Here is a 12,478-nt window from a genome sequence, read left to right as displayed (position 1 = left end):
TGGTTGCTGAGGCTAGGACTTCTAGTACTATGTTGAGCAAGAGTGGTGAGAGTGGGCATCCCTGTCATGTTCCTGACCTGAGCAAAGCTCTCAGTTTTTCCCCATTGAGGATGATAGTAGCTGTGGGTCTTTCATATTTGGGCTTCATGATGTTGAGGCATGTTTCCTCTATCCATACTCTGTTGAGAGTTTTTATCAAGAATAGGTCCTCTACTGGGGCTCCTCGGTGGCTCAGCTGTTTAGCGTCCAACTCTTGATTTCAGCTCAGGTCATGATCTCAAGATTGTGGGATCAAACCCCATGTCAGGCTCTGCACCATTGTTTCCTTGTTGATTGTCTGCTTAGATGATCTGTCCATTGCTGTAAGTGGGGTGTTAAGGCCCCCTACTATTACCATATTATCAATTAGTTTATGTTGTTACTAATTGATTTATATATTTGGGCGCTTACAAGTTGGGAGCATAAATATAATTCTTAGATCTTCTTGTTGGATAGACTTCTTTATTATGACATAATGCCCATTTTCATCTCATATTATAGTCTTTTGTTTAAAATATAGTTTGTCTGATATAAGTCTTTTGTTTAAAATATAGTTTGGCTACTCCAGCTTTCTTTTGACATTAGCATGATAAATAGTTCTCTATCCCCTCACTTTCAATCTACAGGTAGGTAACTTTAGGTCTAAAATGAGTCCCTTGTAGCCAGCATATAGATGGATCTTGTTTATTTGTTTTTTATCCACTCTGACACTCTATATCTTTTGATTGGAGCATATAGTCCATTCACATTCAGAGTTATTATTGATAGCAATGAATATGAATTTGGTGTCATTGTATTACCTATAAAGTCACTGTTCCTACAGATTGTCTCTGCTCCTTTCTGGTCTTTGTTACTTTTGGTCTTTCTTTCCCACTCAAAGAGTCCCCTTCAATATTTCTTGCAGAACTGGTTAGTGGTCATGAACTCCTTTAGTTTTGTCTTGGAAACTCATTATCTCCCATTCTGTTCTGAATGACAGCCTTGCTGGATAGAATATTCTTGGCAGCATATTTTTCCCATTCAGCTTGTTGAATAGGTCATGGCACTCCCGTCTGGCCTGCCAAGTTTCTGTGGAGAGATCTGCTAACCATATTTGTCTTCCATTGTACATTAGGGCTTTCTTTTCCTTTGCTGCTTTCAGGATTCTTTATCTCCGTATTTTGCAAATTTTACTATGATATGTCTTGGTGTTGGCCTGCTTTTGTTGATTTTGATGGGAGTTCTCTATGCCTTCTGGATTTGGATGTCTGCTTCCTTCCCCAGATTAAGGAAGTTCTCAGCTATAATTTACTCAAATAAACCTTCTGCCCCTTTTCTTCTCTTCTTCTGGGACTCCAATGATACAGATATTATTATACTTTATGGAATTGTTGAGTTACATAAGTCTACATTTGTGATCCAATATTTTTCTTCCCTTCTTCTTTTCAGCTTCATTGTTTTCTGTAATTTTATCTACTACATCACTTATTCATTCTTCTGCTTCTGGCATCCTTGTGGTCATTACACCCGGCCGGTTTTGCATCTTGGTTATAGCATTTTTTATTTCAGTCTGACTAGTTTTTATGTCTTCTATCTCTGCAGTAAGGGACTTCCTGGTGTCTTCTATGCTTTGCTCAAATCCAGCCAGTATACTTAAAATTATTGTTTCTTTTTTCATAATTATTGTTTTAAATTCTGGTTCAGGCATATTACTTATAACCGATTTGATTAGATCCCTACCCATGACCTCTTCTTCCTGCTTTTGGGGTGAATTCCTCCATCTTGGCATTTTGTCTCTGTCTTTGGTGTGTTATAAAAACTAGTTATGTTTCCTGCTCCTGAGATTAATGGCTATATTAAGAAGAGGTCCTATAACATCCAAGGCCTGGTCCTTCATGAAGTGTTTCTGTTGTATGCTGTGTGTACTCTGCTATTGTGTTTTGGCTGCTCTTTCCCTCAGGTTAGTCCTCTGCAGAGTCTCTCCCCTCCTGCAGTGGGGAGTATCTGGACCTTGTCCAGTGTGTGGCAAGTTTTAACTAGGTGTGTTTTTGTCTGCTTATCAAAAAAGGCTAGGTCTGGGGCACCTGGGTGGCTCAGCTGGTTAAACATCTGACTCCTGGTTTCAGCTAGGGTCATGATCTCAGCGTCAGGAGATTGAGCCCCATGTCAGGCTCTGCGCTCAGCATGGAATCTGCTTGAGATTCTCCCTCCCTTCCCTCTGCCCCTCCCTGCATATGCTCTGAGAGGAAGAATGAACAAATGAATGAATGAAAGAGGCTAGGTTCTATGTCCCCAGAGCTTAAACTCTGCACACTCTATGGTCAGTAGTCTTAGTGAGTGCAGAGGGTTTGTGCTGGTCTTCTGGGGGTAAGGAGCTGCTGCTCTCTCAGTCACACCTGCCCTAGTTCAGAAGCACCTGCAGAGCACAGACAGGTGGGGCTTGGTTTAAGTGGCTCAAGCCTCCACTTTGGGATACAATGCTGCTCACTGAAGTCTGTCTATACTGATGGGGAGTGCAGAATGGCATTACCTTGCTCTCTTGTCCCCAGAGAGGGGTGTTCATGCCCCCACTGTTCAAGAAGCCCTCAGAAGAGGGATCCCTGGGTGGCGCAGCGGTTTGGTGCCTGCCTTTGGCCCAGGGCACGATCCTGGAGATCCGGGATCGAATCCCACGTCGGGCTCCCGGTGCATGGAGCCTGCTTCTCCCTCTGCCTGTGTCTCTGCCTCTCTCTCTCTCTCTCTCTGTGTGTGTGTGTGACTATCATAAATAAATAAATAAATAAATAAATAAATAAATAAATAAATATATAAATAAATAAATAAATAAAAAAGAAGCCCTCAGAAGAGCAAACAATCTCCCCTCCTGTGTTTCTGTCAGATCCTTGCCTTCACCCTGTCTGACCTATGGGCCCACCTGGGGGTGCGGTGCTCCTGTATTTTTATCTCAGGCATACCAGCTGAGTTTCAAAATTCCAAATGTTAGGGACCTGGCACAACAGAGTCACACTGATGCTCTGTGGGAGAGTCTTGCTGCACCGTGGCCACTGCTGCCAGTTTATCCCAGAAGGACAGTTGCACAAACACGCACAGACTTGGAGTTTACGGTCAGCAGAAAGCTGGGGTCCAGTTAGCTGCCTTCAGCAGCTGCCTCTATTTGTATGCTAATGAACAGGGCAGCCAATGACCCACGGGAGAGTCAGCCCATCCTTTGAATCTAGGCATTGACTTTCCCTTTCTAGCTATTAAAGTCCTAGATGGCATCTTCTTCCAGTACAAGGTTATCATGTCTACACTGAAAATCTATTGTTTAGTGTAACCACCTTCATTAATTATTCTAGCTAGATCTTTTGGATAACTTGCTGGAGCTTCAGCACTTGCTACTTCATCTTGCACTTTTATGTTATGAAGATGACTTCTTTCCTTAAACCTCAGAACCAACCTCTGCTTAGCTTCGTACTTTTCCTCTGCAGCTTCCTCGCCTTTCCCAGCCTTCAAAGAGTTGAAGAGTCAGGGGCTTTCTCTGGACTAGGTGTTGGCTTAAGGGATGTTGTGGCTGCTCTGATCTTCCATCCCAACTACTAAAACTTTCTTCATACCAGCAATGAGGCTGTTTCATGTTCTTATCCCTCGTGTGTTCACTGGACCAGCACTTTTAATTACTTTCAAGAACTTTTTCTTTGTATTCACAACTTGGCTGTTTGTTGCAAGAAGTCTAGCTCTTGGCCTATCTCAGCTTTCAACATGCTTTCTTCATTTAACTTAATTATTTTTAGCTTTTGAGTTAAAGTGACAGATATGTGACTCCTTCACTTGAACACTTAGGGGCCATTGTGGAGTTAATTGTCTAATTTCAATACTGTTGTGTCTCAGGGAATACGGAGGCCCAAGGAAAAGAGAGAAATGGGGGAACAGCCAGTTGGTGGTAGAGTCAAAAACCACATATTTATTGATGAAGTTCAGCATCTAATATGGGCATGGTTTGTGGTGCCCCAAAGCAATTATAATAGTAACATCAAAGATCACTGGTCATAAATCGCTATAACAAATATAAAGACAATGAAAAGGTTTAAGATATTATAAGAATTGTCAAAACGTCAAAGAGACATGAGGTGAGCAAATGCTGTTAGAAAATAATGCAAACAGATTTGCCCAATGTGTGGTTGTCGGAAGTCTTCAATTTGTATAAAATGCAGTATCTGCAAAGTATAATAAAACAAAGTGCAATAAAACTAGGTATACCTATATTAACTTTCAGTTATGAAGTAAATAAGGCCTGAGGAGCTAAGGTAATATCATTGTAACTATAGTTGACAACATTCCATTACAGAACTGAAATTTGCTAAGATAGTAGAACTTCTCTGTCTCAAAAAACAAAAAAAAGTATATAAGGTGTTGAACTGTGTTAACTAAGTAACAGAAATCCTTTCACTATGTATATGTATATTAAATCATCACACCATATACATTAAATGTCTTACAACTTTGTCAATTATACCTCAATAAAGTTGAGAAAAACAGAAAAAAATGAGAAACTATTGGAATTCTCCAAATATTAAAAAAGTTCATTTCCCAACTACTTCACCATACATAAATTTGTTTTCAAAAAAATTCATCTCCTTACTTTTTTTTTCCAGTGCAACAGCAACCATTCAATCAAAAGACATTTATGTAAAAATATTTGTTCTTGCAAACAGATTAAAAGAGCACCCTGCTAGCTAACAGTGGGTAGAGGAGAGAAAAAATAGCTAACAAGCATTAACTTATCTACTGATACCTATCTGCCTTTCTAGGTTTGGTTCTTTAAATTCTAGCCAAGACTATAAGAAAAATGATCCCCTAATGTATATGATGAGACACCAGAAATAAAAACTGTGTAGAGGCCTAATCCTTCTTCCTCTAAACCAAACCTGAAACTTGAAAGAAAAAGAATATAAATGCAATACCACTTGTAGTATCACTTAATATTATCTCATTTTTATTCCTCCTTTTTCGTTCTTATAAACTCACATAAAACCTCAAAACCTCAAAGCCTCTATGAAAACATCCTAATTAATTATTTTTGAGAATTAAGGGAATCACTTGAAGGAAAAAATTGTGTTTTTTGCAGATTATAACCAACACTGTCATTAACTTTGTTACTTGGTGATTCTTTAATAGATGAAGAAATATGAAAATAGTTTTAATTTACAATGAGAATTTTCATTTGCATGCAATAAAGAATTCAGGTACTTACCTCTAAAATGGCATTTTTTGCCTTATAGGTAGCAAAATATGGTTGCTCCAAAAGCCACAATGATGTAAGAATGGCAGCTGTAGTGGTCTTTACACGAATGACGGGACTATACTCACTGGATAACTCAGTGAGACTAGGATCACAGAGCAGTCTTCTATCAGACCACCTTATCATCCACTCCAGCAGCCTTCTTATACTGCCAAAAGTGTCATTTAGTGCTAGAGGAAGATCTTCTTGAGGATTAATATCACTGCACTGAATTGCTTTGAAAATACATCTTCTAGTTTTGTTGGATTTGGGAGTCCAAAAAATATGGTTTGACAATCTCTGGATCACAGGTTTCTCCAAATTGGCATCTTGTATTCTGTAAACTGACTTTTGTTTTAAACCGAACAATCCACTCGTCCCTTCATATTTATCAACTTCATTCAAAGGGTTCTCTAAAACTGGCCTGGTTTCCTGATTAACTGGCACTGCAGCTGAAAGTGCTTGGTTTTCTGCTTTTTCAGACTCATATGACTCAGAAGCAATAACAAAGCAGGAGCCAGCTCTAAATATGTTCTGGCTTTTGGTTTTGCCTTGACGTCGTTTTAATGTTGTATGTACATCAAAAAGTAAAGAATTAAGCTCATGTTCTTTAAGATATCCAGAAAAACTGGTTAGAAATGGAATGCCGGGATCCTTGGAATCAAGTAGGTCTCTTTCAAGAACGTAACTCAAGAAGAGATCAAGAAATTTAATATATTCATCATCATCACGTTCAAATTCCCAAACACCTACTACAGGAAGCGCATTTTGTAATAACTTTTCATGATCTTTTCTTTCAAGATTTTCTTTCTGATTACATATCTTTTTTTCATTGGACTTATTTGTCAATGTTAATTCCATGTGATTTGGGGTATTTCTAGCAAAACAAAATTGAAAAAGACAAAATTAAAGATTTAATCACTAAGATGCAGAATTGACGGCAAAGATTCTCTCCACTGATTGAATCATATAAATTTTTTTTAAATGCCTCAATGTCTTTCAAATGAGGGGGTTAGGCTAAATGATTTCTAACTGTTTACTAGAGCCAAACATTCTGAGTAAAAAAATATAACACATTAATATCAAGAGGGAGAAATTGGTGTTAAAAAAGACTGAAATGTGTTCACAGAAATTTCGCTTTAAAAAACATGAATGGGGGGATCCCTGGGTGGCTCAGCGGTTTAGCGCCTGCCTTTGGCCCAAGGCGTGATCCTGGAGTCCCAGGATCGAGTCCCGCGTCGGGCTCCCGGCATGGAGCCTGCTTCTCCCTCTGCCTGTCTCTCTCTCTCTCTCTCTCATAAATAAATAAATAAATAAATAAATAAATAAATAAATAAATAAATAAATCTTTAAAAAAAATAAAATAAAATAAAAAACATGAATGGGGACACCTGGGTGGCTCAGTGAGTGATTGTCTGCCTTCGGCCAAGGGAGTGATGCTGGAGTCCCGGGATTAAGTCCTACACCAGATTCCCGCCCAGGGAGCCTGCTTCTCCCTCTGCCTATGTCTCTGCCTCTCTGTGTCTATCAAGAACAAATAAATAAAATCTTAAAAAAATAAATAAAAATAAAAAGCATGAATGGTTTTCCTGGGGGAAAAAAAAAGGTCCACTAGGAGGTCACAATTTAGGAATACAAAGTCAATAAAAATCACAAGCCACCAACATACATCTTCATTTATGGTTTCTGGTTACTTGCATCGGCCCCTCTCAGCTTTCACTATACAATGTGCAATAAGCAGGACTACCCTCAAGACTCTACTACACAAAAGTTGGGAATTTTTTCTAAAATTTCTGCTGCTACTATATCTGTTAGGCAAACCCTTTAACTGTCAACCATAATTACTTTTAAATCAATTTCCTTTCAACATGGTCCTTGGGGAAGAACACAGATTCCTAGTTCCCTCAATAAAAGAAATAAAGCGTTTGTGTCAGGCCCCGGAACTAAAAGTGCCATGTCTCTTCTTATTAAGAAGGCACAGAAGCAGCCTCCACAGTATTCCTGTGCTAACAACAAAATTGTTTGGTGAAACAAGCACATCATTTATAATACTATTAGGTATGGTTTAAGCAGATATTTACATTTGAAGTAGATAAAATTATTTCACTGACAAGATTATGGTCCATTATATAGCCTTTCAGTTATGACAGGGATAAACTGCATGGCAGATAATGGAATTAGAAAGAAAAAAAAAACTAGCTAGAGTAATAGAAGTTTAAGTGAAAGTAAGAATCTCTAGAAAATTTACAGACAAGTTTCAAAGATGAATGTGCAATTTCCTTCCCTGGAAACCCTTAAAAATAATACACCTAATCTAAAAATCCTAAATTATTTAAATCTAAAGATTACTTTTTAAAAAACTAAAATGGGGTACCTGGGTGGCTCAGTTGGTTAAGTGTCTGCCTTCAGCTCAGGTCATGATGCCAGGGATCGGCAGGAAGTCTGCCTCTCCTCCTTCTCCCTCTCCCTCTGCCCCTCCTCCCTGCTTGTGCTCTCTCTTTCTCTCTCTCTCTCAAATAAATAAAATCTTTTAAAAAAAACAACAAAAAACCTAAAACTAAAAGCTTTAGAATTTCATCTCTAGATGAACTCTAGAATTTCATCTACTTACCTGATTTTATACTATCAGGTAGCAAAATTATTTCAGGCCTCAAGAATATTTTCAATAAATTTTCAAATTCATTCTACCCTCCTAACATCCCTGTGAGTCAGGGAGGATAACACATCATTCATACTGCTAACAGTGCAATCAGTGAGGGGCAAGGAAATCAGCTCCTCTGCTGCATGAACATACCGAAAATATTTTTTTTCCAAAGGAAGTGAATATTTGCTATTAAGAGATCTCAACCGTACCTTTTTTCTTCAACAGACCATGCTTCCGAGAAGGTGTCTGCTGTATCTGCATCGCTGTGGACTAGAGGATTCCCCAGTTCGGTGAGTGTGCTCCTGCTCAAACTCAGTCCTAGAGAAAACCTATCAAAACCTGGAGCCTCGGCTTTTTGTTCTTCAATTGGTTCCCAGATATTCATCTCAAAAGGACCTATATTCCTCTCCACACGTTTTAGGGCTTTCACTCTCACTTTATGAATAGAATGCATAATAACAGACATCATTTCCTCATTTTGGGGACCTAAAAAACAAAAGGCCTTGCAGTAAATTAAAATGTTTCAACTCAAGACAAAGGGGAACCCAAGTCCAGTCCCTCCTGGGAACATGGAATCCAACTGATGACTAAGACTTATTTCCACATTCTTACAGAGCACACTTTCTTCAGTGTTTATTAGAAAGCTATGGTCCACATTTTAAGGTAGAATTGCAGAAAAGAACAATAAAGGGACAGAATCCAGACCATAAAAATGTGTGCCCTAGAAAACAAATAGCTGAGACGTAATTTATCTATTTCAGGCTCCCTGGGTGGCTCAGTCGGTTATGCATCTGGCTCTTGATTTTGGCTCAGGTTGTGATCTTGGGGTCTTGGGATGGAGCCCCATGTCAGGCTCCATGCTGGGCATGGAGCCAGCTTGGGATTCTCTCCCTCTCCCTCTAGCTCTCTCTTTATGCTCGCTCACTCTCTCTCAAGTAGATAAATCTTAAAAAAAATAAAAAAGAAGCAGCAATTTAACTATTTAAAAAATCAGACAATTAAAAAACAATCCCTACTATTTTTCCATTCCCAAGAGTGGTAAATAAGAGAAAATGAATATAATTTTAGCCAAAGAAACAAGGACACTTTTCTGACTTAAAATAATGGGAAACATGAAGAAGGAAAGTTTTTCAAGGTTGTCTACAGAAAAAAAATTTAAACATTATTATACATAAACAGGACATTTTAGAGAATGTCAAAAAAGTCTTAAGAAAAATAAAAGCCATATATATATATCAATGCAAGAATGTATAATCATAGGACATAACTGGACTTAAATACTAGATTGCAGATATTAAAAAAGAAGGTAACTTGAATTCTTTAAAAGTTTCCACATTGTGATTGTAGTTAATGCCACTGAATTGAACACCTGAAAATAGTAAATTTTCTATTATGCATATTTTAACAAGAAAAAATTCCACAAAGGCATCTTGAATGTATAGGATAAAATTAGTAACACAAATAACCATAAAGGAAGATGAAGAACACTAGTTCTCAATTAAAATATCCATATTACACAAAGTGCTATATATGCTCATTTTATATATTTTATCTTATTTAATACTCTTTGTGTGTGTAAGAGAAAGAGAGAGAGCACGTGGAAGGAGGGGCAGAGAGGAAGAGAAAGAATCCTAAACAGTCTCCATGCCCAGCGAGGAGTCCAACATGGGGCTCAATCTCACAACCCTAACTAAGATCATGACCTGAGCCGAAATTAAGAGTCCACTAATTAACTGAGTCACCTAGGTGCCCCTTAATCCTCTTTTAATTTACATTCATAAGGTAGATATTAATATACTCATTTTACAAATATGGAAATGAGACCCAGAGAGATTGAGCAACTTGCCTACCGTCACACAATTTTTTTTTTTTTTAATTTTTATTTATTTATGATAGTCACACAGAGAGAGAGAGGCAGAGACACAGGCAGAGGGAGAAGCAGGCTCCATGCACCGGAAGCCTGATGTGGGATTCGATCCTGGATCTCCAGGATCACGCCCTGGGCCAAAGTCAGGCGCTAAACCGCTGCGCCACCCAGGGATCCCCCGTCACACAATTATTAACTGACAGAGACATGACATGAAGTTAGCTTTGTCTGGTTCCAAAGCAAAATTGGTACTTATTTCTGCCTTCTCATACTATCTTCAAAGAAAGGAGAAATATGTAAAAACATAAGCACTAGAAATTACATGCTTTCAAAAGAAACAAGAATCTTCAGTAATTCATCTATCAGATAGATATCTAAGAAATGACAAATACTACCTTTCACCACACAGTGTCTGAGTCTCTGCTGAAGAGAGTGATATTTTTCTCTTAAAGGAACCCTTATGTCCTCAGGATTGGGAAACGCTTTCACAAAAATTTCTGCTACCTTCAGAAAAAGTAAAAACACGGGTTTTATGAGCAATATCACTCTCAATTAAAACAAAAATCCTTTTAAAGTCTCTGATTTTCATTTAGTTTGTTTTCACCTACATTCACATTACCTTTCTGATTGGTGGCAGTTCTCCAATAAGGCTCAAAATTAGATCTTGGATAAGTTCTTCGATATTAGAAAACCGAGAGAAGGGCAGCATTCTGTACGCCCACTCCACTGCGCTGAGACAGTGCTCAACCATACAGGAATCAAACTCCACTTCGAGGTCCTAAAAGGATATTGAGAAAAACGTTTCCTTTTCACTTTAGATGGATAGATAAGGATGAGTTCAAGAGTTTGTTATAGACAGTAAAATCTTCTAATCAAGCAATAACTTCCCAAGTAACATTTGTTCATCTTTCTTATTCCTGTGCAGAGAAATACCTTTTTTCGCTCCACATTTTCTCTTGCTTTCTGATATTGTCTGCAACTATAGGATAACTTATCACGAACATGTAGCATCCAACACAAAGCACAAAGTTCTCTGAAGCAACCTAAATTGGGAATACAAATATGAGAGATTGGATGAGTATATACATTAATGTAGAACAACTTCACCACTGCTTGTTTTTTTTGCCAAAATAAATGTCTCTATTTTGTTGATTATAAGAGAAACATATATTCATTGCCAACACATTATATAAAAGTCGTGTAAACCCTTACAGAATTTTTATGCACAAATATTGTATGCATGGCAGTTGCCTAAAAATATTGAAAACATTTTTCTAAATAACTTACTCTATTTACTAGTAGTTTCTTTGCTTTAAGCTTCATAGTATTTTGTTGATAATGCTCAAAACCAATATACACAGCTCTACTTAATACCGTAGGGTTAATTTATTAGGAAAATTCCTTATGATAGGCAACTAAGTTTAAAACTTTTCAATACTAGAAATAATACTTTCCATTATTAAATGATTTTTTAATTAAAAGCAATAAAAGTACGCAAAGATAGATATGATCATACTATGTATGCTGTGGTGAAATAGGTCTTTTTTTTTTTCATTTAATATATCCTGGGTATCTTTCCATGGTGGTAATATATACACATACTGTCTTTTCATTGCCAGTGTCGTATTCCATTGCATAAAAAGTTCCCCAAATCAATTGTAAATTGTGTCATTATTAATATTTAGGCCTAATTTCTACATAAGCAATTCATTTTGGACAAACCTATTGCTTTAACAGAAACTTCATCAAGTTTGTGGTCTCCAACTGCTCCAGGTCGAAAGAATGCTACACCTCCTTTACAGTAATTAAGTAATGATTGAGGGAAAGGACTCAATGAAGGAAGAGATCCTTTCATTCGAATCTGAAAGAATGATAAAATATTTAATTATCAGTCATCTAAATCTATTTTTAAGGAAACTATAAAGGAACAAACAAGGCAGGTAAGAGAAACCATACAGAATAGAAAACACAGCATGGTTCTTATACCATGTAAGAAAATATCCCTAAAATGAGCCATAGTTTCAGAAACTTAACTCACAAATTTAATTCAAAAAATTCACTAGGCTAGGTCACAAAAGTGAAAAGAAAGTTTCAACGAAATTTTTTTCATCTCTCAGTTTTGCCTATATAGAAAGAATATAATGCTATTTGTCCTGACTTTCCCCAAAGGCATAATAAAGAAAAAGAGAAATTTAAGTATCTCTTATCCAAAGTAAAACTACATGCAGTACCTAAAAATAAATATGACAAAAGCTCTACCTACCTATATAACTTTAAAAAACTTGAGTGACAGGATTAGAAAGTCACCATTTGGCAACTCCTAATAAAGTACCGACTGCAGCAAGGATCATCAATCAATGTCCAATTAGGTAAAAAGTTGCTGGGTTGATGGAGAATGTGAGTGGGTAAAACACAACCCAAACCCTTGAGTCTATCTCACCATCATTAAAAGTGAAATAAAAAGTCCTATGTGTCACATGAAATGATACAACAGGGAAGTATACAACACCATTTATGAAGGACTCATTTCTAAGAAAATGTGAACCAGTGCAGCCCGGGTGGCTCAGCGGTTTAGCGCTGCCTTCAGCCCAAGGTGTGATCCTGGAGACCCGGGATCAAGTTCCACGTCAGGCTCTCTGCGTGGAGCCTACTTCTCCCTCTGCCTATGTGTCTCTGTCTCTGCCTCTCT

At 37.7% G+C, this 12,478-nt stretch overlaps 1 protein-coding gene across 41 annotated transcripts in view; it reads right to left on the bottom strand.

Moving 5' to 3' along the window:
- The window catches only part of CPLANE1 (ciliogenesis and planar polarity effector complex subunit 1), a 138,651-nt gene that overhangs the window by 77,556 nt on the left and 48,617 nt on the right, over positions 1 to 12,478 (bottom strand). For all 41 annotated transcript variants that reach the window (XR_012001297.1, XR_012001285.1, XR_012001286.1 and 38 more), the window contains 6 exons: positions 11,512 to 11,650; positions 10,723 to 10,832; positions 10,409 to 10,567; positions 10,185 to 10,293; positions 8,132 to 8,408; positions 5,252 to 6,155 (listed from right to left, as the gene is read on the bottom strand). Coding sequence is in view for 21 of the 41 variants with exons in the window: in XM_072757077.1 (XP_072613178.1) it covers positions 5,252 to 6,155; positions 8,132 to 8,408; positions 10,185 to 10,293; positions 10,409 to 10,567; positions 10,723 to 10,832; positions 11,512 to 11,650 (1,698 nt within the window). In the remaining 20 variants the exon portion in view is untranslated. The remainder of the gene's footprint in view (positions 1 to 5,251; positions 6,156 to 8,131; positions 8,409 to 10,184; positions 10,294 to 10,408; positions 10,568 to 10,722; positions 10,833 to 11,511; positions 11,651 to 12,478) is intronic.

This window comes from Vulpes vulpes, chromosome 4 (assembly GCF_048418805.1).
Source record: "Vulpes vulpes isolate BD-2025 chromosome 4, VulVul3, whole genome shotgun sequence".
In the NCBI taxonomy this organism is placed as follows: Eukaryota; Metazoa; Chordata; class Mammalia; order Carnivora; family Canidae; genus Vulpes; species Vulpes vulpes.
The sequence above is the reverse complement of the archived record's forward strand: the minus strand, read 5'-3'. Positions and strand labels throughout refer to the sequence as shown.